The sequence below is a fragment of the Emydura macquarii genome, unplaced genomic scaffold, assembly GCF_026122565.2.
Source record: "Emydura macquarii macquarii isolate MOO-44397 ecotype Brisbane River unplaced genomic scaffold, CSIRO-AGI_Emac_v2 contig_3305, whole genome shotgun sequence".
Lineage (NCBI taxonomy): Eukaryota > Metazoa > Chordata > Testudines > Chelidae > Emydura > Emydura macquarii.
The window spans coordinates 7820021-7845404 of record NW_027133442.1 but is presented as its reverse complement, the minus strand read 5'-3'; the positions used below and the strand labels follow the sequence as shown (position 1 = coordinate 7845404).

The following is a 25384-nucleotide window of genomic DNA, read 5'->3' as shown; positions in this document are numbered from 1 at the left end:
GTTCCTGTTCTGCCGTGATTCAAACTTGCTCCTCTCATCTGACTGGCCTGGTTAGGAATCAGGGCGTGAATCTTGCAGTAATGTTTTAATCCCACTAGGACAATTGTAAACTACCATGCCCCATGCCAGAGGTGGCTCCAACTCCACACCAATTAAGGCATCCCTATATAAACAGCCCCCCATATCCTGCCCCAGAGGTGGCCATATCTCAGCACTGGGCAAGAGATTAGGGTGGCTGGGACAAGTGTCATCTGTCCTCAAAGAGTCACTTCACCGTCTCCCCCTCCCCACAGAAGGACACGACATTGAGAACCCCTGAGCGTCTGGAGCATCGTCTGAAGCACTCAGGGAAGCGGAAGCGGGGCAAGGAGAGCGGCTCAGAAGAGGGGCGTGATGAGAGCTCAGAGAAGGGGTGTGGACAGCATGCGGGGGAGCGAGCGCTGAGGAGACGCAGCAAGAGGAGGAGGAAAGAGGTGAGTGGAGTGAGGGTGTGTGGGGTTGGGCAGGGAGAACCGGGGGGGCTGGACAGCATGGGGCAGGGGAGAGTGGGGAGCTGGGTAAACAGGCAGCATGGTGGTGCAGGGGTAGGGGGGCTGTGAAAGGAGGGTGGAGTGGATGTGCAGGGGTGGGCCGGGCAGGGGAAAGGGCATGGGGGTGCAGGAGAGAATGGGGGGGCTGGGTGGGGGAAGGGCATGAGGTGCAGGGGAGGGTGAGAGCTGACTGAGGACTTTGGGGTGGAGGGTAGTGGAGCTGGGTTGCAGGAGATGCTCATGACACATGGTGGAGGCATCCCAACTATGCCCAGCAGGGATGGTGCTGCCAATCCAACCCCTTCTCTCCCACAGGCCTCCCTCCGCTCCTACTTGGAAACAGGATACATAGTAAGTGGCTCCCTCAAGCTCCACCTCTCCCCTCTTTGCCTGGCCCACAGCACCCCCTAGGGGCAGGCTCGGGCAGCTCGCCCTCCGCTCATCCCCCCCCCTTTCTTTCTCCCTTGCAGTGCGACACAGAGAGCGACCCAGGGGAGCAGGTGAGAGGCCATATACCCCACCCCTCCTCCTGCCCCCACCTCCCTGAACCCCTCTGGCCCACCCCTCCTCCCACCCCAGCTTCTGAACTCCCCCAGCTCAATCCCCTATCTCCCTGAACCTCAACAACCCACCCCTCCCACTCTCAGCCTTCTGAACCCCACCCCTCTTCCCGCCCCCACCTCCCCTGGGCAGGCACGTTGGGGTGGGGAGCCCTCCCTGGGGAGGACCTGGGGGGCTCAGAGAATCAGGGGTAGTGGGGAGGACTCTGGTGTGTACTTGACAGCAGGGGGCTCCCCACAGCCAGCGATAACGTGAATCTGTTTCTCTCCCTATCAGGCTTCCAACGATGACCTGGATCAATCGTTCACTGTCTCAACCAGCAAAGGTGGGTGCTAAAGGGAAAGAGCACCCCTTACTGCGCGCCCGCCTTTCCCCCCCCCCCCCACCATGCTCTGCAGCACAGCGTCCCCTTAGTGCTGCAGTGCGTCGTTGGGGTCAGCACTGCCTTTGAGGGGGGAGTGCCCCCTGCTGAGTTCCCCACCATGCTCACTGCTGCACAGCGCCCCCTGTGACATTACCGAGGGTACAATCCGAACTGCTGAACAGCTGTGTCCCCTTAATTCTCTAGCCTAGAGTGCCTTTTACACTGCTTTGCTGGGACAGCAGCCACTCCTGGTCCTGCTCACATACAGCCCCTGGCATGCAAAATCACTCCCAGGTAAATTATAGGAATGCTGTGGCCGTCACTCATGAATAACATACACCAGCAAATTCCCTCTCCCAGACTTCTCCCCGGAAACTTGTCTTGTACGGCCCAGCACCTGACTGGTCAAGGCAAAGCTCATAGAAAGTTCATTTCATCCATGGCAAATGATATGCACAGACCCTGTTAACTTAAGTGGAGGTTCCCAAACGCTTCAGTTCCAGCATTCGTTGGTTAAGATAAAACAATAAAACAAGCTTATTAACTGCAGAAAGATAGATCTGTTGTGATTACAAGTAACAAGGCACAACAGTCACAGTTGGTTATAAAGATAATTAAAGGACAAAAGGCAAACTAATACCTAACTTAACAAGCTAAGTGAGCTTAAAATCAAAAGGGGTTTTCTCACCATAAGCAGTCTGGCTAGAGTGTTTCAGCCAGGACACCTCCCCCAGTTCAGTGATGCTTCCTTTGTCTTTCAAGGGTTGTAGCTGTGCTGAGTAGAGACGAGGGAAGAAAGGTGATTTGGAGGCCACTGTTTCTCATTATTATACCTTCTTTCCTCTTTGAGGATTATCTCCAGCTGGGGTTCAGGCAACAGACAGTCTATTTACACAGAAACCCCCAAGTGTGTCTTTGCCAATATGTGACGTTCTTGCTCACACACTTCTTCCTGCCAAAGAACCGCCACTTATCTAGGTGATAGATGGTTCATTTGATTGTGCTGATACCTGGATGGGGCATCAGTGTGTCTTTTTTGTCTCTGAAGAACTGGTTTTCTAAACTTGGAACATGTTTCAGCAATGTGATACAGTAGAATCTTATAACTTTACATACAGAGTTGACATACATATTTTACCAGGACAATGATGGTCAGCAGATTGAGTTTTCAAATGATCTCTCACAAGGCATGCTTTATAATCATTTATCCTAGTCTTGTAAAAAGGCTGAACATGGGGTACAGCTGGTCAAACCCCCCTAGCGCTGCACTGGGGTATCGGGAGCAGCACTGGCCACCCGGGAAGTGCCCCCTGGTGATGGGTGGTCTTTCATTGGGTGATATGTCTCTCCCCAGCCTCGGGCCCAGTTGGCGCGGTGAACGGGAGCTGTGCAGCCAAACTCTCTGTGATCCCCAAGGTTTCAGGGCTGGAGCGAAGCCAGGAGCGGAGCCACGAGGCCGACGGGGACCCCCTGCTAGTGCCTTTCCTGCCCAAGGACCCCCTTTCTCAGGCAGCCCCAGCCCCCCCTGTGGCCCCGCCCCGGCCACCTACTCCTCCAGCCCCGCTGCCCTCCCGGACACCCAACCCAGCTGCTGCCCACACCACGCCACAGCCCCGGGGCCAGCCACCGGGGCCACAGGGGGGCCCTGCGCCCCATGGCCTGCCCCAGCCTGCTGTGCACGGGAAGGGGGCGTCCTTCGCCAGCCCCACTCCGCCGGGGCCCTATGGAGCAGGGCTGGACCTCAGCACCGCCGGGTGAGTGAGCAACAGGGTGCATTCCTGCCTTGTTCTTTCCTCCTCCTGTCACTCCCCCCCATTCTTTTCAATTGTGCTTTTCACCCCTTCGTCTATCTCACAGCCCTGCCCTTCCCTCGTTCTCTCACTTCCTTTTCTCATTCCTCCTCATTCTTTCTCCCCTTGCTCAGTCCCACTCATTCGATTACCTCCCTTCCCTCATTCTTTCTTTCCTTGCACTGTCTTGCTCGTTCTTTCCCCTGGGCTGACTTTCTATCTCTGTCTTTTTTTGCAGATGCAGCCGGAGCAGCTCCCATGCCAAGCCCTTGCTGCCCCTGTGCTCTTCCTCCTCGCAGCTTCCTCCCCGCCCCTCCACCCCCTCACTGGCCCTGCCTCCCCATGCCTTCCCTTCCACCCTGCGGCCCCCCACCCACCATCACCCACCCCTCTTCCCCCCTTCTCCCGGCCTGCCCCCTCCACCCCCCCTGCTCCAGGTCGCCGGGCATCCGGCCGCAGCCGCTGCCTTATCCGGTGAGTTGGGAGAGAAGCACCAGGGAGTGTGGCGGGGCTGGTAGGGGAAATCCCATCTCTCCCGGGAAGGGGCCGGGCAGCGGGAAGCATTTTTTGGGGGGAGGAGCAGGCAGAAAGTGGTTCCCATATCTCCAGGGGGGAGGGGCTGGCAAGGGGATCCAGTCTCTGTGGAGATGGGGAGGAGCTGGTAGCACGTGAGGGGCTGGCGAAAGGGGGTTCATTTCTTGAGGAGAGGCTGTTGGGGGGGTTGTCCCATCTTCAGTGGGAGGGGGAAGGAGCTGGGAAGGGGTCCCATTTCCCTAGATAACTCCTCTCCCTTCTGTCTCCTCACCCTCCTCAGAACAAGAGCTGATCCGGCAGGGCCTGAGCACACGGTTCCTGACAGCGCAGGGTGGGGCTGACATGGGGGCAGCCGCCATCCGCCCACTGGCCTTCCAGTTCCACCAGCACAACCACCAACACCAGCACACCCACCAGCACACGCACCAGCACTTCACTCCCTTTCCACCGGGCATGGTGCCCGCCCCCGCCATGGTGAGTGACCCATGGCACGTGGGGCCTGTGCCCTTCAGGGTCATCAGCTCCACTCTGACCCGAGGGTGGGAGACTGGCTGGCTCGGGGGGAGGGAGGGGAGAGTGGGGAAGGGACATGAGGCCTTTCCCCTCTAGAGGGTGCCAGTGTATTGGGTTCCCCTTATATCCCACTTTTTCTTTTCCAGTTTGAGAAATACCCGGGCAAGATTGATGGGCTTCTGAGGCATAACGTGAGTGCAACCTTGGCGGCTCTTCCCCGTGCCAGGGATACCTGGGGGCTGGGATGTTGCCGGGGGAGACGGGGTCATCTCTTGGTGCCAGGGGTGATTCTTTGAGCAGTGTCCCTATGGGTGCTCCCCTGTAAGTGCACTTGCATCCCCTGCGCCTTTGATTGGAGATTTCTCATAGCAGAGTCTGTTCCGCTGACAAGTGTGTGCGAGTCAGCCACCTGCCATTGTTATATGGCACTGCCTGGGCAAACTGCCCTCAGTTCCTTCTCAGCTGCCTCAACCTGAGACAACGCTCTGGAAATTGTCCCGGTTGAGATTACCTCAACTGTGTCCTGCTTTGTTATTGTTGTAGTTAGTTTGTAGTACTTCTTGGTGTAAATTAGTAAGTGGTAGTAGGAGCTTTCACCGTCCTAGTTTTAAATAAAATTATTTTTAAAAGTCATATTTATTATATTTAGATAGATTTAAGGTATTTCCTGTTCACTGGGAGATTATGCCCGGTTCTCCCAGTTTCAAACATTGTCTGTCATACCAAGAAGTAATCCTGGTAAATGACGTGCATTTGCAGTGCATCTGTTGCCTCAGGGAATTGCACGTTGCCCGGAAGTGTAAGATCTGTCTGGCACTGAAATCTAGAGCCAGAAAAAACAGGGAGATCAAACTTCATCTCCACATGATGGAGAGCTCGTTACCCCTGGCTTCTGACCCACGCCAAGGGACCCTCCCTTAGTACACCAGTCTCCAGGAAAATGTGCTGCCTCCACTATGTCTGAGCTGTTCTCCTCGAGGGCATCTAAGAGGAAGATGCAAGACTCTTCTCATAAGTCTTTCATATACTGTTCTCAGAGTTCTCCAGGTAGAGAACGTACCTCTAAAAAGCCAAGGTTGCCAGTGTCTTTAGCTACTTAAGCACTATCCGTTCCCCAGTCAAGTACCCACAAGGCTGCTGGTTCCTTACCTACTGTGGGCACCACTAGGACAAAAGATGGCAAAGCCTGGGTACAGCGAGATCATTGATGCTGTTAGCAGTTCAAAACAGCAAGAAGAGCACTTCCTCGGCTTCCTTGGTACCAAAGAAGCCCACTTGAGCACTGATCACACTTCCCTCGGAGTGGCTGAGACTCACAGTACCGTCAGCTCCCTCAGCCACCATTACCTGGGTGCAGACTACAGACTCGGTGCCAACAGCACACTTGGTATTACCGGAGTTTTTTTCCCCAGGACCTCACTGTATCTGAGGCCTGGTCTACACTGGCAACTTAGGTCGACATAAAGTCACTTATGTTGACCTCTGCGTCTACACTGGCACTACTGTTAAGTGGAATTAAGTCACGGCAAAAGTCAACTTCATAAGACTACCTCTAAAGGTGGCGTAGCACCTAATTTGAATTTGTTAGTTCGATTTAGGGTCAGTGTAGACACAACTTCACTTAAATTGACTGAATTGCCCTCCAGGAGGTATCCCACAATGCCCCATTTTGACCGCTCTGGACAGTCGTGCCGTGCTGTTCTGTGGTCGTGCTACCAGGAGATGACCCCTGCCCTCAAGCCTTGGGAAGATTTGAATTTTCATTTCCTGTGCCGCCAGCATGAAGAGCTTTGTCACTGTACTCCGCATGGCTACTGCAAAGCCCAAATGTGCTCCAGCATGTAGTTGACCAGAGGTCTTAGATCTCATTGGTCTGTGGGGCGAGGAGTCCGTTCTGGCTCAGCTCAGAGCCAGCAAAAGGAATCTGGACATTTATGGGAAGATATCCCAGGGCATGCTGGAGAAGGGACACAAAAGGGACGCTCAGCAGTGCTGCATGAAGATCAAGGAGCTGCGTCAGTTGTATCAGAAAGCCAGAGAAGCTAACAGCCGTTCTGGCTCCTTGCCAAAAACATGCCGGTTCTACGAGAAGCTGCATGCAGTTCTCGGTGGCAATCCCACCACGGTGCTGCCCTGCAGCATCGATACCTCTGCTAGGTCACAGTCCATGGACAGTGATGAGGACTCCGTGGACAAGGAGGAGAAGGAGGCTGAGGAGAGCAGGGTGTCTGTTCTCCCTAAAAGTCAAGACATATTCCTGACCCCAGAGCAGTCCAGCAGCACACAGGACAGCACTAATGATCCCAGGGAAGGCAAATCTGGTGAGTTTTTTTTTGTTTTTTGTTTCTTCTTAGCAGTTCTGTCCTTTTACATTCAGGGGTGGGGGCAGGAAGGGGATTTCAGGCGTTTCGGTGACTGTAGTGGGGGGTTACCCAGGGAACAGTTTATTTATGTGATGAGATATGCTCCGATGATCATCAGTTGATATCTCATAGAAATTTTAGTGTAGGTAATCTGTTATCCTTTCAAAAGTTTTCTGGGGAGGGCTGCCTTGTTCCTCCCTCCACAGTAGGATACTTTGCTGAGCCATGCTGCAATCAAGGGAGCCTGCATCATAACTGAACACAGCTGGTAGCCCGCTGCATGCAGCAAATCTTCCCTTTCCTCGTGCGTGACCCTCAGGAGACTGATATCGCTCATGGTCACCTAGGGAAGACGGCGCATGTTTAAAATACCAGAGCTATACAGCAGATGCCCTGTGTCTTTGTATTCCCCATTGCAGTGTCCTACCAAGTCACTTTGATTACTTTTATTTGGTTTAGGCAGAGACTGTATCCCCCCCCTCCCCAACTATCCGCAGATCCTCCCTGTAAGGGCACAGTGAGCAGACCCTTCTGGGATGTCAGGAATGGAATGAGGGTCTGTGTTTTTGCCCTGTGCACTTCACCAGGAGTATTGTTTACATTGTTGCAATTGTATAATTTTCTTCACTCTGCTAACAATGGCTATCTTGTTATTTTTCTTTCATTCTGTAGAAACCTCGGCCTTGGCCGCACCCTCAAGAAATGCTGCGAAAAGACTATCGCAGATTAGAAAGAGGAAAAAAAAACCAGAGGTGACATGTTTGGTGAACTCATGAACGCCTCAGTGGCCGCAGAGACCGATCTCAGAGCGTGGTGGCTGACCTTGTCCCAGAATATGGACATAAACAGGGAGAGTTGCAGAGAAATGCAGGAGCATGATCGCAGTACCACGCAGGAGATGCTGCGAATCATGCAGGACCAGGCAGACATACTCTGGTGGCTTGTGGAGCTTCAGGAGGAGCGGAGGCAGGACAGAGTCCCGCTGCAGCCCCTCCATACCGCTTCTCAGCCTATGGCTTTGCTGCCCTGCCTCTCCCCCGCCTCCAAGAGGTCTTGGAGGAGATTGGCCAGGCTGCAGTACGTGCTCGCCTCCAGGAAGCAGTGGCCGACAGCTGGCCAGCAAGCTACCACCCTATCCCTTGAGACAGTGAATGAACATTCTCCCCCTTCCCCCGTGACTGAATGTTCATAAATAAAAGTTTGCATCATTTCAACATGTTTCTTTATTAAATCGTATCTTGTTCTGGAGGGATTTGGCGGGTACAGATATCGATTGTTGGGGTGAGAGAGGGGTGTTCACCAAAGGCAAACAACATACAGGAACAGAAATCAGTCCTGCAGCTCATTGCAGAATCTGGTTTTCAAAGCTTCCCTAATGCAAAGCACTCTGCGGTTCACTCTCAGCATACTGCTGGCATCTGGCTGCTCATAATTTGCGGCCAGTCTTTCTGCCTCCACAGCCCAACCCTGGGGGAACCTCTCACTCTTCGCTTCACACACATTATGAAGAACACAGCAAGCAGATATCACAGAAGGGAGGTTCTTCTCAGTCATGTTCAGCCTAGTGAGGAGACTCCTCCATCTACCCTTTAAACACCCAAAGGCACATTCTACAACCATTCTGCAACTGCTTAACCTCTTATTAAAACATTCCTTGTCGCTGTCAAGGTGCCTGGTGTATGGCTTCATTAGCCAAGGGGTAAGCAGGATCCCCCAGGATCACTATGGGCATTTCCACACCCCCAATGTGAATTTTTTGGTCGGGGAAAAAAGTGCCTGCCTGCATATTAGAGAACAGCCCCAAAATACGCATGCGTCATGCACCTTCCCAGACCACCCCTCATAGATGTCAGTGAAACGACCCCTGTGATCCACAAGACCCTGCAGGACCATGGAAGAGTACCCCTTGCGGTTTATGTACTCGGTTGCTAGGTGGGTAGGCGCTAAGATAGGGATGTGCGTCCCATCAATGGCCCCCCGCAGTTTGGGAACCCCATCGTGGCAAACCCCTCCACTATATTCTGCACATTTCCCAAAGTCACTGTCCTTCATAACAGAAGTCTATTGATGGCCCTGCATACATGAATCACTGCGATGCCCACTGTAGATTTACCGACTCCGAATTGATTCCCAACTGAACGGTAACAGTCGGGGGTTGCCAGCTTCCATAGAGCGATGGCGACTCTCTTCTCCATTGTCAGAGCTAGTCTCAAGTGAATATTCGCACGCTTCAGGGACGGGGGCAGCTCCGAACACAGTTCCAGGAAAGTTGCCTTTCGCATACGAAAGTTTTGCAGCCACTGGTCATCATCCCACAGCTGCATGACAATGCAGTCCCACCAGCCTGTGCTTGTTTCCCTGGACCAGAACTGGCGCTCCACAGACTGCAGATTATTCGTTACAGCCTGCAGCAATCGGGAATTGTTGTGCTCAATGGCTTGTAGCAGGGCAGCCTTGGTGGCATCGCTGTTGTCTGTGCTTCAGCTTCTTGCTCTACTTCGAAAATACTCGATGATAAGCCACGATGTATTTGTGACGCTCACAATAATAGTGCAGAGTTGAGCTGGCTCCATGTCTCTGCAGCAATGGGAAGCGCAGGGAGTAAAAAAAAGCATGAAAATACTTTTCCTGATTGTTTGGGGGAAGAAAGGAGGGGGAAGCAGCGTTGCATCATGGGACGATGACACTCGTCACAACAGCCACCACGGCTAGTTGCACTGTGGATAGCTACCCACAATGCACTGCTTTGAAAGTCAAAATAAGCGTGGTGAGTGTGGACGCACGAGACCTGTGCAAACAGCGTAGTGTATACACGCTGCTGCGACTTCTAAAAATTGGCTGCTGAAAGTCGACTTAAAGTAAGTCAACTTCCCTCAACAGTGTAGACATGGCCTCAGACATTTGATTCTTCGCTGCTCAGCTCCAATGTATTTTCAAAACCGAGGACATTGAGATCGCCGGAAGTTCACCCAGTGCTGACGGTTTCACCTCAAATTTCTCCAGGCACTCCACCATTCCATAGTGAGCTTGAGGAAGAGGATTCTGATGAAGATCTTGCTGTGGTTTCCCAAATATTAAGCCAGGGTCCTCCTCCTCACCCCTAAAGAGGCCCCTCTCCAGAAGTCTCTGATGAGACTATGTCCATTTGTTGCACAAGGTCACAACCCCCATCTTGCTGGTGTGAGCACCCATGAGTGCCCTTTTCTTCTTATGTAACATCTCCTTGGCCATACCAGGACCCTTGGGTGGCCTATCACCGAGCATTTTCCAGGGCTTTGAGCACCACCCGTCACTGAGACAGGCAACCTTCATTGCCAGCCCTCTATAGTAGACTTGATCCTCAAGAAAAAAACTTTGAGAAGCAGGAAACTAAAGCTGATGACGAGGTCTCTCCTCTGGCCAGCATATCTTCATCTCCAGATGAAGCGGTCTCTTCCTCCATCCTTGGTGGATGATTTTAAGCTGTACAGAATCTGGTCAAGAGAATTGCTGACTCCTTGCAAATCCTTCTCAAGGAGGTTCAAGAACCTCATGATGTCCTTCATTCACCCTGGTCTCCCCACATAGCCTTGCCTGTCAATGAGGCCCTTCTGGACCCTGCAAAGATCATCTGGCACACCCTCTTACATGCAAGAGAGCAGATAAGAAATATTATGTTCCAGCAAAAGACCCAGCTTTTATTTTCATATCCCTCTTCTAATTCTTTGGTGGTCATCACAGTTAACAAACGAGGAAAGGCAGCACCGGGCTAAATCCATGCCCCATGAAAAAGATCACAAGCATTTAGACCTACTTTGTAGAAAATCTTATTTGTCAGCCTCTTTACCATTTAAAATCACCAGCTACCAGGTGTTAATGGCAAAATATGTTAATATAGATTACACCAAACTGAACTCCTTTGTTGACCACTTACTGGATGAGTACAGGGAGCAATTCCAGGCAATTATTGCAGAGGGCCAGCTACTTATAAGAACATCGCTACAAGCCTTCCTCAGTGCTGTTGATATTGCTGCCCATTCGATCTCTACAGCGGTAGTTAATGAGAAGGGCTTCCTGGCTCCAGCTCTCTGGATTTCCAAAAGAGGACCAGAATAAGGTGGAAGACCTTCTTTTTGATAGGTCTAAACTGTTTGCAGACAGGACTGACAAATCTCTGTGCAGAAACTCTAGGGCTACTTTGGGTTCTCTTGGGATCTATACACCTGCCTACAAGAGAAGGTTTAGCAAGTCTCAGGCGGCTCAGAGATCCCGTCCTGCACAGTTCCTGAATTCCTAGAGGCCATGTGAACCGTATCAGAAGACAGAAATTCCAGAGATGGAAACCATCCACCTCTCAGCCTTCCATCTTGCACCCTTCCACCTCCACACAGCAATTTTGATAGACTGATCAAAATTACCATCCTCATCCTTATCAGCTCCACCAGATCACCTGCCTTCCTCCCTTCGGTGACCCCCTTTATCCCTTCAGGCAGGCTTGGGAGTTACAGACAAGTGGATTTTGGCAGTCATCTCCACAAGGAACGCCATCACCTTCATGTCTCTTCCACTGACCCAACCCCACTTCTCTGTCCCTCTTCAGGGACCCCCTCACGAGATCTTGCTTTGTCAGGAAATAGACTTTCTCCTACACTTGGGTGCTATAGAACCAGCTCTCATGCAGCACAGAGGAAAGGGGTTTTATTCTTAGTATCAAAACGAATAGTGGAGACCCATCCCAGATTTGAGGCTTTCAACTTTTATGTGACGGCACAAAAATTCAAAATGGTGACACTTGCAGAGATAAGTGCATCACTAGATCAAGGGTGTTGGTTCTCAGTCCTCGACCTTCAGTATGTATATTTCCAAATTGCGATCCACCCATCTCATAAACAATTCCTACATTTTGTCATCAGCCAGGACCACTTTCAGTACCACGTGTTCCCTTTCAGCTTGTGGTCTGCCCTGAGGGTCTTTTCAAAAGTTGTGTCAGTAGTTGCAGTGCAGCTCCACAGGAAAGGTATTTTAGTTTTCCCTTACCTGGATGATTGGCTGCTGAAGGATCGCTTCCTTGAACTGACTTCATAGGCAACTTCCAAAGCTGTAGATCCCTTCCTCAACTTGGGCCTACAACTGAACATCCAGAAATCTTCCTTGACCCCTTTGCACAACTTAGAATTCATAGGAGCTCATCTTGATTCAGTAACGGCAAGAGCCTGCCTTCCTCTGCACAGGTTTGTGGCCCTTTCCAATATAGCCAGTACAATCCAGCTTAGCACCCAAACTCGAGACAAGAACTGTCTTCAGTTGTCGGGGCACATGGCAGCCAGTAGATCACACAAGATGCCAGATGCGCTGAGGACTATTTATTCACCAAACAGACGCAGTCTAAGTATGTTTCTTTCCAAACCCACCTACATAAATATGGTAGAAACATCATCACAACCTGTGTGCAAGAGTCCCCTTTGCACGTCCTCCCCCAGTGGTCATCATAACAATGGCTGTCTCGATGCCAGGGTGAAGAGAGCATCTGGATGAGCTCACAGCCCAACGCAAGTGAACGTCGCAAGAGACCACACTACACATCAACCTGCTGGAAACAGTGGTCAGATACGCCTTTCTCCAGTTTCTACCACTAATCAGGAACAAGTACATAAAGGTCATGAGAGACTACATATCATGCATGTTTTAATCAACCGGCAAGGAGGAGCAAGATCCTCCTCCTCTACCCCGAGGTTGTCAAGCTCTGGAAGTGGTGCATACACGAGACTGTCATCACAGCAACCTGTCTTCCACAGGCTCAGAATGTAACTGTGGATACTCTTAGCAGGCACTTCTTCCAAGACAGCAAATGAGAAATAGATTCCAGCATATTGCACTACATATTCCAGTAATGGAGCATCTCCCAGATAGGTCCCAAACTGGACTAGGATGCTTGACTGGCAGATAGAGATTTCCAATCCACCACAGCAATAAACAAATTAGGTGCCCAGTTTTGTTCCAGAGGCGGACTGCGTCACCGATTCCTGTGGGATGCCGTTCACCTTTGTTGGTCATCAGATCTACTGTAGGTATTTCCACTGATTCTAATAGTCAAAGTTCTTCTCAAAATTTAAAAGGACAACGCCAGAGTCATCCTAATAGTTTAACTCTGGCCCAGACAAACATGGCTTCCTTACTTGATACAGCTGGCTGTTTGCTCACCGATCCCTCTCCATGCCGCTCCTCATCTCCTCTCCCAGGAAGGTGGGAAGATCTTTCACCCCAATCTTGGAGTGCTTCATCTTAAAGCATGGTTGTTCAATGGTTCATTGGAGTAGAGACAACGTACTCAGAGGAGGTAAAAAAGAGTACTCGCTACACATACTCTCAAAAATGGACAAGACTTGTCTTTTGGTGTGACCTCCAGATATATGCCACTGATGACCTCCTCACAGCCAGATATACGGGACTAAATTCTAACGCTAAAAATGTCGGGACTGTTGCTGAGTTCCGTTAGAGTCCAGCTGGAAGCCATCATGACTTTCCATTCTCCAATGGAGGATTATTCTGTTGTTGCCCACCCAACAACAGTGAGGTTCCTCAATGGGCTCAGAAATCAAAATCTGCCAGTCAAATGTCCTACTCCTGTTTGGGACCTCAATCTGGTTCTTAAATGCCTAACAAAGCCACTGTTTGAACTGATAGTTACCGTCTCCATTGATCAATTAAAACAGTATTCCTGATAGCCATCATGTCGGTGTGATGAGTTGGGGAAATAGGGAGCCTTAGGCAGGCCCCCCTTTCACAGTATTTTTTTAAGGACAAGTCACCTTGTGATCCCACCCCAAATTTTTACCTAACATTTCCTCTGAGTGCCACATTAACCAACCCATTCACGTGCCAGTCCTCCACCCTAAACCTCACCTCGATAATCAAGGGGCACTGTTGCACACCCTTGACATTGGAAGAACACTGGCATTCTATTTGGATAGGACTGAACCCTTTAGAAAGATCCCCAAATTGTTTGTCTGGCTCACAGATAGATTGAAAGGGTCTGCAATAGCTGATCAAAGACTTTCCAAGTGGATATCCAACTGCATTAATTCTTGCTACAAATCTTGTTACATTCAGGCACCTCCGGACATAAAAACTCACTCTACGAGATCCATTTCCGCCTCTATGGCATTTCTCAAAAACGTGCCCATTATTGAAATATGTAAGGTCACTCCTTGGGCTTCCATACATACGTTCATTGAACACTAGGCAATAACTCACAACTCTGCTTCTGATACTGAGTTTGGCTCAACCATATTTTCTTTCATACTGGACTCGACTCCGTAGTCCTCTTCGCCTTAGAGGGAACTGCTCGGTAGTCACCTAGAGTAGAGCATGTATAGGGACACTACTCAGAGAAGAAATGCTTACTGACGCTGTGCAGTAACTCTGGTTCTTTGAGATGTGTGTCCCTATGGGTTACTCCATTACCCGGCTTCCTTTCCCTCTGTTTTGGAGTTCTCTACTATGGAGCTTCATGGCAGAGAAGGAACTGAGGACGGTTCACCCACAAAGTGCTGTATAACAACAGCTCAGGGCACGTTGCTGATTAACACACATGTACAGGCTGAATGGACACTGCTATGAGAAATCTCCAAAGGCCCAGAAGGTATAAGTGTGCCCAGAGAGGGACATACCTTGAAGAACTAGTTATTGCACGGGGTGAGTAACCATTTCTTCCGGGGGACTGGGATATGGCGGGGAACGGGGCTGAGTCTCAGTGCTGGGAGCTCCCAGGGGCTAGGATATCTGATGGCGGGGGGGCATGGACTGTGACTCAGTAGCTGTGATATAGCCAGGGGATGGGACCATGTCTCGGTGTTGGGGGTTTCCAGGCACTGGGGTATAGCGGCAGGGGACAGGGGCTGTGGGATATAACCAGGAGGATGGGAATGTGTCTCAGTGCCAGGGGTTCCCGGATGCTGAAATATAGCAGGGGGAGACTGGGCCATGTCTTAGGGCTGGGAGTTCCCGGGGGTTGAGGTCTGAGGTCCCTGCTTATTCCCCAGGGACTAGGAGACCCCTGTAATGATGGCGTTTCCCTTTCCACTCATTGAGCTCTCTGTGCCCTCTCTCTTCTCCTAGTTCTATGCCACATTCCCTCCCACCGTGTCTGGGATCCCACCTGTCCTGCCCCCTGCTGTTTCCTTTGGCTCCCTGCAGGGGGCTTTTCAGCCTAAGGTGAGTGAGGAAGTAGACCCTGGTTCTTTCCAGCTCTGGGCAGGGAGTGGGGTCTACAGGGTTAAAGCTGGGGTGGGAGCGGGCTGGGAGACAGGATTCATGGGTTCTATTCCCAGCTCTGGGCAGGGAGTGGGATCTCATGGATAAGAGTGGGGAGTCTAGGAGGCTATGTGGGGGGGATGGTAGGGAGGATGCTATCCCAGGTTTGGCTCTGGCTATGGTAAGGGGATTTGTTTGTTTGTAGCCTCTTGACCCCCTGTTCTCTCCCCAGAGCACTAACCCAGAGCTGCCATCACGGCTGGGAACTGTCGCCCCTGCTTTATCCCAGAAAGGGGGTCAGGTGAGCGGGGCTATAGGCTGTTTGCATGGCGTGGGGCATGGACACAGATCCCTCTTTAACCACCCGCTCTCTGTCTTTTTGTAGCTCACGGACCCTTTCAGACCCTCTCTGAGGGTAAGTAACCACGTGTAGCAATCCTGTGACTTCGTGGTTGCAGCAGGGGGTGCTGTGGGAAATAGGTCATGGGGGGAATAGGTCAGTGTGTGCCCAGCAAAGAGCGCCATGAGGAATGGGTCATGGGGCAGAGGATTAGCCCAGCCTGTGCCCAGCAGGGGGCGCTGTGGGGAATGTGTCATGGGGCAGAGAAATAGCCCAGCCTGTGCCCAGCAGGGGGCACTGTGGGGAATGGGTCACAAGGGGGGAATAGCCCAGGCGGGGGCACTGCCCTGGTGTGTCCCAGGAGCTGATGCTTTCCCATCTTTCTTGTAGAAGCCTGGCAAATGGTGCTCCATGCACGTCCGCGTGGCCTACATGATCCTGCGGCACCAGGAGAAGATGAAGGTAGAGTCGTGGTGGTGCCCGTTCTAGGCCCTAGTGGGCACTGCAGGGGACAGCAGATTCCGACCAATAGCGCCCCCTGCAGTACCAGTGCTGGGCGAGAGCTCAGCTGGGATCCTGCACTCATAGTCTGGGAGCATAATGTAGTGAAAATTCATTCTGTGGGCAGGTCAGCCATAGGAAGGCCAGGGAGGTGTCAGGTGAGTCTTAAATATCTCCAGAATTATAAATTCAGTGGTGTCACCCTTGTGATATAACGGATGGAGGAGAGGCTTGCTGCTCCCCCGCTTCCCCCCCAACTCTAGGTTCTCCAGTTGGTGGCAATTTTGATAATACTGTGTCATCAGAAATTAGTCCAGTTGGGTATCATGCAAAAGCCTTTTCTCCCTTGAACACAGCAGTACCAAGCAGGACAAATCTAGAACAATTAAATAGATCTTGTCAAACTAGCCTGATACCTTTATCAATTAAACTTGTACTCTCATTCAAAAAGAGGTAACAGGGTTTTTAACTATACTTTAACACAGGGATTCATTGTTTACATAAAAAAGACAAGGAAGTTAGCCTTGACATGTGGGACTGAAAACATGAATTCATCAGTTATCATCAGTGTCATCTCCATCTAGGGTACCACTGCTAGACAGGTTGTCGCACTGATCTGGCAGGCTACTGGCCAGATGTTTGCAGGGTGATGAGTATTTGGTCTTTGCACGTGAGCGTTTGATTAGCTAAGGATGGATTCGGGAACACATGATATTTTACACGTAACTGTTTAATTTATCAATTTGTTCCCGAACCTCCTCTATTGACACCTCAATCTGGGACAGTTCCTCAGATTTGCCACCTAAAAAGAATGGCTCAGGTGTGGGGATCTCCCTCACATCCTCTGCAGTGAAAACCAATGCAAAGAATCCATTTAGCTTCTCCGCAATGGCCTTGTCTTCCTTGAGTGCTCTTTGATCATCCAGTGGCCCCACATTTGGCAGGCTTCCTGCTTCTGATGTACTTGAAAAAAATGGCTATTAGTTTTTTTGTCTTTTGCAAGTTGCTCTTCAAATTATTTTTTGGCCTTCCTAATTATACTTGGCTTGCCAGAGTTTATGCTCCTTTCTATTTTTCTCAGTAGAATTTGACTTCCAATTTTTAAAGGATGCCTTTTCTTCTCTAACTGCTTCTTTTACTCTGTTGTTTAGCCATGGTGGCATTGTTTTTTTGGTCCTCTTACTGTTCTTATTTGGGGTATACATTTAATTTGAGCCCCTGTTATGGTGTTCTTTAAGTTTCCCTGCAGCTTGCAGGCATTTCACTCTTGTGACTGTCCTTTTTCATTTCCGTTTAGCAAGCTTCCTCATTTTTGTGTAGTTCCCCTTTCTGAATTTAAATGCTACTGCGTTGGGCTTCTTTGATTTCCCACTCCCACCAAGGATGTTACATTTAATTATGTTATGGTTACTATTACTGAGTGGCTCAGTTATAGTCACTTCTTGGACCAGATCCTGTGCTCCACTTAAGACTAAATCAAGAAGTGCCTCTCCCCTTGTGGACTCCAGAACTAGCTGCTCCAAGAAGCAGTCATTAGTGGTGTCTAGAAGCTTTATTTCTGCATCCTATCATGAGGCGACATGAGCCCAGTCAATATGGGGATAGTAGAAATCCCCTTTATTATTGAGTTCTCTATTTTATAGCCTCTCTAATCTCCCTGAGCATTTCACAATCACCATCCTGGTTATGCAGTCAGTAGTATATTCCTACTGCTATACTCTTATTATTCAAGCATGGAATTTCTGTCCATAGAGATTCTATAGTACAGTTTAATTCATTTAAGATTTTTACTGTATTTGACTCTGTGCTTTCTTTCACATATAGTGCCACTCCCTCACCACCAGGACCTATTCTGTCATTCCTGTATATTTTGTACACTGGAATTACCATGTCCCATTGATGGTCATTGTTCCACCAAATTTTTGTGATAGATATAATATCAATATCCTCACTCAAATTCACCCATCTTAATATTTAGACTGCTAGCATTTGTATACAAGCACTTATAAAATTTGTCACTTATTAGTTGTCTTCCTTGATGTGATGTAATTGAATGGGACTCTTTTTTTTCATTTGATTGTTCTCGAGTTCCCACCTGTACTTTATCAACTTCTATCTTCTCTTCTTTACTAGGATATAGAGAATCCTGGTTAATAGATCCTCCCCATGGGATGTCTCTGTCTGAACCGTGTGCTCCTCCACACCTGTCAGCTTTTCGCCACCCCTTAGTTTAAAAACCTCATCAATGAGTGTTCTCAGCTGTTTCGAGCACCTTTGGAGCAAGGAGAGAGGTGACTCAAATGCCTTCCAGTAAGACAATTTGGTCTTTCTAAACAGCCTTCCAGTAGTGTCACATCTTGAAAGGGCATGGAAGCTGGCAGTGCGGCAGCTTTTAATGGTCCGAGTGCTAGAAACACATCTCTGAGGGATACACAGTGATTCTGTTCCCTCTCAGCAAGCACAAAAACAGAATCTTGTGGACATCTTGGGCAGCGTCTCGCGGAGATCACTAGAACATCTACGTCTTGTGCAAAAATCCAGAGTTTAGTAGCACCTCTCTCTGTGACTTTGATTGCATGCAAGATCATTTTAGTCTCAGCCCACTTCATGGGAACTACAATGAAAGTTCACTGAATAATGTGAGGCAGCAACTTCATTATACCATGCAATGATGAAATTCTTCCATCGATTCTTTGCATGCTGGAGCATTTTCCTTGCGAATTATTCAGTTAACTCATGCTTCATGCAAGCATGAGACAGTATCTGCTTCTTTGTGAAATTGGAGATGTTCCTGGAGTCAATGATTTTGTATCGGACAGGGGTGATTTCAGTATGTGTCTTCTTTAGGGTAATGTTGTTAATTGATTCCCCTGCATACGTGTCAAAGATGAGATGCATTTCATCATAGGTTCAGTATTTTCTCCATAACCTCATAATGAAGTGTTCAGCCAAATCTTAGCAGGTGTTAACAGGTTCTGGTTTGTCAAGAGCTTGCGTCTCAGCCATTGCATCTATGCTTGCTATGCTGAAAGGCCTCTGCTTGCATAAGGCACCAGTAACGTTGTCAGTAGGTTCTGGCTTAGGAAGACGATGCAAGAGGTGCATTAGTTTGCTTTTTGCCCAATATGAATGCACTGTTCTGTCGCATTCGAACATAGATTGTGGTTCCATAAAGAACTTGTGCTTTCCCAAAATCTCACACAGATCAACATCACGCTGAAATCTGGACACAGCCAGGAGATGCACAGACAGTGACCTCTCTGTGATTAGTCCTTCACTCTGACTTTCTTCTTTGCATTTGAGCACAGCCTTTGTCTGTTGTTCTAGATTGGAGTCCATAGACTGACACAACCTTGGATAACTGTTTGGGTTTTGAAGGATTCATACACGTCATGGCCCAAAGTATCTATTCGACTGACACCTTTAGTTGTCTCATCACTGAAGATTGCTATTAATGAGTTCTGATCCATCATATGCAAATGGATTGCCAGTGCAAGTAAGCTCATTGTGTAGCTTTACTGTTGCCCCTTCTTGGCATTTAACAACATCTAACAAATCTAGTTGGTGCTTGGTTGCTTCTGGTGAAGTCATCCCAGCCATGTTTAATGTTTCTTTCGAAATTCGATGGAGTCCTGGGGTTGTCAGGAAAAACCAGAAGAGCATTTGGATGCTGTTCCACCCACCAATCTCCCAGTGACTTTCATCGCTCTGTTTTCATATTCTAGGTCTTTGTTTGAACCAAGTGCACAGAAAGAAACTGGTGACCCTTTAACAGCCCAATTTCCTTTTCTAAATTCCTCCCATATTTCTACATCTCTTATTTTAGCAAGGAACCAGGCAACCATCACAGAATATTTAGTTACTTTAGTAGGCAGGGCCTGATGAAATTCATTGTAAGATACTTAAGGAACTAGCTGATGCAATCTTGTATCATTAGCAATCATCTTTGAGAACTCCTGGAGGAAGGGTGATCTCCCAGAAGACTGGAGAAGGGCAACCACAATACTTATCTTTAAAAAGGGGAACAAAGAGGACCCGAGGAATTATTGACCAGTCAGCCCAACTTCGATACCTGGAAAGATACTGGAACAAATAATTAAACAATCAGTTTGTAAACACCTGGAGGATAATCAGGTTATATGGACTAGCCAGCATGGATTTGTCAAGAACAAATCATGCCAAACCAACCTAATTTCCATCAAGATGTTATATATCTGGATTTTAGTAAGGCTTTTAATACAGTCCCACCTGACATTCTCATAAGCAAACTAGGGTAATGTGGTCTAAATGAAATTACCACACGGCAGATGCACAACTGATGGAAAGATTATATTTCAAGAGCAGTTATCAATGGTTTTGCTGTCAAACTGGGGAGGTGTATTTTAATGATGTCCCACAGGAGTCATTCCTGAGTCCGGTATCAATCGATATTTTCATGAATGATTTGGATAATGGAGCAGAGAATACACTTATAAAATTTGCAGATGTCACCAAGCTGGGAGGAGTGGCAAGCACTCTGGAGGACAGGATTAGAATTCAAAACAACATCAACAAATTGGAGAATTTGTCTGAATTCAACATGATGAAATTTATTAAAGACACGGGCAAAGTATTTCACTTAGGAAGGAAAAAATCAAAGACACAACTGCAACATGGGGAATAACTGGGTGGCGGTACTGCTGAAAAGGAGCTGGGGATTATAGTGGATCACAAATTGAATATGATTCAAGAATGTGAAGCAACTGTGAAAAAAGCTAATATCATTCTGGAGTGTATTAACAGGAGTGTCATATGTAAGACAAGGGAAGTAATTGTCCTGCTCTACTTGGCAGTGGTTAGGTCTCAGCTGAAGTACTGTGTCCAGTTCTGAGTGTCACATTTTAGGAACGATGTAGACAAATTGGAGAGAGTCCACAGGAGAGCAACAAGAATGATTAAAACGTTTAGAAAACCTGACCTCCAAGGAAAGGTTAAAAAAACTCAAGACCAAACATGCCCAGAAAAAGACAGAGGGTGAACGTGCTAACAATCATCAATTATGTTAAGGGCTGTTATAAAAATGACAGTCATCAATTGTTCTCCATGTCCACCGAAGATAGGACAAGAAGCAATGGGCTTAAATTAAAGCAAAGGAGATGTAAGTTAGATATTAGGAAAAACTTTTTAACTCTAAAGGTAGTGAAGCTCTGGAATAGGCTTCTGAGGGAGGATGTGAATCCCTATTATTGGAAATGTTTCAAAACAGGTTGGACAAACTCTGGTCAGGGATGGTCTAGGGTTACTCAATCAAGGGCATCAGAACCTTTGTAGAAGGGGAGGAGGGCAGGCAACATGTAATTGTGGCTAGCAGGGAAGGAGAAGCAGCAATACCAGTGCCATCAACTAAGGAGCCGATTGCACGTGTCGCTGTGAAAAATATGTGCAATTTGCCAGGATGTAGAATGCACCTTCCATGAAGATCATCACTGGACATTATTACCTGTTGAATAGGCCCTTGTCTAATGTCATGACACATTTTGATTCACTTCCCCAGCTGTATTTACTCAAGCGGTCCAACTGCATAAGGAATGGTAACAGCCAAGTATCAGTGTGGCTAGCAGGCATCATGGCAGGATGCATACACGGGTCATTTGCTTTGGTGCTTTGTGTCGTGCTGAGTTAAAGACTGACCATGTTGGAATGTACTTTTCTTCTGAAATGGTGTCTGGTACGTCCTGGGTGTCCAGATCATCTGAGGTTATGTCTTCTGTCTCTTCAGCTGAAACCATACTCAAGGATTGTTCACCTCTGGAACTCATCCCACTTTTGCACAATAATAAGTGAGGTCAAGGTTAGTGAATGTAGAAAGCTCTACTCTAGTCAAGTTACATGCTGCTTCATTGAAAACTGGACTTCCTTGGCTTCAAAATTTTTGGACATTGGTAGGAAAGTGAGTCAGGAAGCTCCTACAAGGAATGGTTCTTTGTTGGACGAGACGGCACATAGGCTGGGACTGGTCCTCATTAAGATGCTCCTGGTAGCAGACCATAACAGTAGCATGAAGGATTCCTTTGCCATCTGCTGTATCTTCAAGGAAGTCTTAAGTTGTAGGCAGCACAAAATATAAACCTACTCTTGAAGAGATCTGGGGGAATATGTGACATTTCATTCAGTTCCATACAACGTAGACCCTCATTTACAATTGCCATCTCCAGGTGGAGAACTTTGATGTAGTCAGTGGAGGAGCCAGTGCTGTGCATAATCTGCACGAGGAATTTGCTACAGGTTTTGCAGTGAATTGTTAAATCATTGTAGTGGTAGATTACGCATATGCCAAACAGTTGTCATGTATGTGATGCAAACCTGCCTTTTGCTCAAGCGCTCATATGTGAGGCTTTGCGATAAAATAGGCAACTTGTGCTCCACTTGCTTATTGTCAGAGCTGCCGGCTCTGAAGTCACTGCCACCACTGATGTACCAATTCAAGAAGTGCAGGTCACACAGGATTATTTTTTCAGGTTTGGCATCACCTGTGAACTGCAGGGACTAGTAAAATAAGCATTGTTTCTTGCTGTTACCTTTTGATGCAGCACATTACATACATTCTTGGTATAGCACTCGATGTGATACGCGGTGTCGTACATGTAGTGACATTTTGGGTCAGCACACCCACTTTCCTTTCCTTTCTTCTAAGAGTGACTGCTTCATGCAGTTTCTCATGTGTTGTGAAACTGTGCTTAATGGATACCTTTTGCTTTCCAACTTACCACAGAAGAAGCAGGTATTCATTTCAGAACACCTGAGACCTAGTTATAAGGCAAGTCTTGCCCCCCAGCTGGCACTTGTCACAGCATCTTCAACTGTTTTTTGTTGGGGTTTTTTGTTGTTGTTGTTGTTGCTCAATGAATTTCCTCTCCAACCTTGTCAAATTCAGTTTACGGCTGCACTTCTTCTAGCATGTAAGGTGCCATCGAGCATTGTGTTTAACCAGCTTCTCCATAATGGTATACTCTTTATCTCCTCATTGATGCCTAAAAAAGAATCAAGACCAAAATAAAAAACAAGGCTTTTGTAATCAGTTACTTTGGGATTGTAATGAATTGTGTTACGTAATGTACGTTACATAAGTACATGTATCTCATTTGTGGCTGGAGCCCAGTAACTTCTGGTTGGATGCTGATGTCTTAACCAGCCCCCCCATTACAATTCTTTTGGCATAATAAACAAAGCTGATAATGACAATAATCAACCTCAATGAACCGCTTCTCTTTTGCCGATGATGCCAAATCAATTGGCAGCACTCCTTCCATTTATAATAATCTGTAACATTAAAAAACTCAGCAAGTAGCATGTTCTGAGCATTAACTGATACCACTGTATTGGCAGTCAAGGGCCACAATTTAACTTCATGTGGGCTGCATGATTGACATCCCAGGCTAAAGTATCATTAAAAAAACCTTGAGTTTTAAATATTTTTCTCTCATCCATAATTACCCTAGGTTTGTCATCTTTGGCCCATTGTATTCATGGGAGAATGGGCTTTTGAATGATGCCCAACTCGACCCATTTCCGATAACGTATGATCACCATTTCCAACAACCAGAGGACCTAGTGCTGGGAGCTGGGGGAACCGTGAGGCCCTCCTGCCATGCCACAGAGGGAGACACCACTGGAATTATGATTCTGTAGATTTTTCCGACTCAGATGCCACCTCCCTTACCTTTGTGCCATTAACTTTCCAGAGTTACACATGCTCCCAGCCTGTCAGCTCACACCAGGGTTCCCAGACCTCCAGGAGGGCCCATTCCCTATCCCTGGGGAGTTTGTGCCTGGGGGCTGATACCATACGGAGCCCTGGGGTGACCCTGCCTTGGGTGGGGACAGGCTAGATGGGCCCTGTGGGATGCAATTAGGTTCCCCCTTGACTGACCTCCTTTCTCCCCTCTCCCCAGCTGATGCAGGGTGATCCCCACAAGCTGGATTTCCGGAACGACCTGATCACCTGCCTTCCTGGCGCAGGGACCTTTGGGAGCATCGCCCATGGCCAGGAGCTCACACGCCCCGCCACGCTTTTCACCCCTGCAGGTCAGCACCTTCCTGGTCCTAAGATCCTGCTCTCACTGCCCCTCACCCAGCTCTGGGTACCAGGGTTGTTGGAAAAACACACGCTCACACTCTGGGTATCAGAGTATCATGGGGTTGGAGGCCTGTCTGGGGGAGGGGGTAATGTATGGGCTGGCTGGGGGATGGGAGCCAATTGCGGGGAAGGAAGAGACTGGTCGGCTAGGGGGTTGTGAGGGTCAGAGGGAGGGAGGGAGATGGGTTATCCAAGGGCTGTAGGGGAAGGGGAGGTGGGCTGTGGGGGTAGGGATCCGCCCCTCGCTCAGTCTGTCTAATGCTCTCCCTCTCCTCCACAGGTGCCATCCACACAAGCTCCGGCGCCTCCTTTGGACCCCCCAGTGCACCACACAGCTCTTTCCTGGGCCCCAGCCCACACGTTGGTAAGAGCTGGGGCTGGCTACAGGGCACCAGGGCTGGGCAGTCAGGGGCTGCACATCGGACATGGGGGGAGCAGGGCACGAGGGCTGCGAGTGTTGCACCGGGGCTCAAGGGGACATCTCTGTGCCCATTCACCTCTTCCCTCTCCTCCTTCTTGCCTTTCAGATCCCTTCAGCCGCCCCACCAGCTTCGCTGCCCTAGGGGCGCTCTCCAATGGGGCCTTCGGGGGCCTGGGGAACCCTGCCTTTAGTGAGTAGAGGGGATGGTCTACAGACTTAAGGGTGGGCTACATTGATGGTGAGGGTGAACCCTGCAGGCCGATGCCCACCTGGGAGGGAGCAGGGGCTGGGGGCGGAACGGACAAAGGAAAAGCTGTGGAGGCATGGCAAGCACTGGGGATGGTGACTGGGCAGAGACCCCCATGTGAGAGGAGGTGGGGTATGCCCTATGGAGGGTTGGGGGGGCTTGTCCAAGAGGGATGGTAACTGCACAGGGGCAACCCTTGGGCAAGGCCTGTGCTGAAGAGGGCAGGTGAGCAGCACCAGGGATTTCTGGGGGAAGGAGGGGGCATGGCCTGCACCTGAGGGGCGTGGCCTGTTTTAGGAAACCTCCATAGATTAATCCCCCCCAGGGCTGAGGGAGGGCCTGGGTAGGGAAGGTACGTGGGGGCGGGGTCTTGTTTGGGGGGGGAGGGGCAGAGCTTGTGTAGGGAGCACCTGAGGGTGGGCCCTGCTTTAGGAGTGGTGGGGCAGGTGGGTGGAGTTCTTCTTGGTCCCTCCCAGTCTCATACTCTGGTCTCTGTGCTCCTGTCCTAGACTCCAGCTCCATGTTTGGGCAGAAGGACAGCTCCGGGGCCCAGGCCTATGGCAGTCCGCACGACCCATGGAACCGGCTGCACCGCACGCCCCCTTCCTTCCCAACTGCCCCCGCCTGGCCCAAAGGGGGTGCCGGTGATGCAGCTGAGCGCGGGCCAGGCCAGCATGACAAGGAGCCTGACAAGCGGGAGATGCCTGCCATTAAGGACGAGAAGGACAGGTATGAGGTGGGGGCGGGCAGGCCGGGTGGGGCATGGGCTGGCTGGGCCAGGGATGAGGGTTGCAGGGCTTGGGGGGGATCTGGGCCATGAGGTCTAGGCTGGCTGGAGGTTGATGGGGGGAATGAAGACTGATTTGGGAGAG

General features: G+C 49.4%; 2 protein-coding genes across 3 annotated transcripts in view; one reads left to right on the top strand and one right to left on the bottom strand.

Moving 5' to 3' along the window:
* The window catches only part of LOC137143264 (zinc finger protein 436-like), a 604313-nt gene that overhangs the window by 110440 nt on the left and 468489 nt on the right, over window positions 1-25384 (bottom strand). The gene's annotated exons all lie outside the window — the stretch shown is intronic.
* The window catches only part of FBRS (fibrosin), a 29631-nt gene that overhangs the window by 2376 nt on the left and 1871 nt on the right, over window positions 1-25384 (top strand). Inside the window, exons 2-17 of one of the 2 annotated variants that reach the window (XM_067532959.1) lie at window positions 294-473; window positions 846-881; window positions 1001-1030; window positions 1368-1416; window positions 2810-3209; window positions 3484-3719; window positions 4060-4253; window positions 4439-4483; window positions 14753-14848; window positions 15120-15188; window positions 15273-15302; window positions 15618-15689; window positions 23660-23792; window positions 24125-24208; window positions 24372-24455; window positions 25022-25241. In XM_067532959.1, coding sequence (XP_067389060.1) covers window positions 294-473; window positions 846-881; window positions 1001-1030; window positions 1368-1416; window positions 2810-3209; window positions 3484-3719; window positions 4060-4253; window positions 4439-4483; window positions 14753-14848; window positions 15120-15188; window positions 15273-15302; window positions 15618-15689; window positions 23660-23792; window positions 24125-24208; window positions 24372-24455; window positions 25022-25241 — 1958 coding nt within the window. The remainder of the gene's footprint in view (window positions 1-293; window positions 474-845; window positions 882-1000; window positions 1031-1367; window positions 1417-2809; window positions 3210-3483; window positions 3720-4059; window positions 4254-4438; window positions 4484-14752; window positions 14849-15119; window positions 15189-15272; window positions 15303-15617; window positions 15690-23659; window positions 23793-24124; window positions 24209-24371; window positions 24456-25021; window positions 25242-25384) is intronic. The other variant, XM_067532961.1, reaches the window with a different exon arrangement.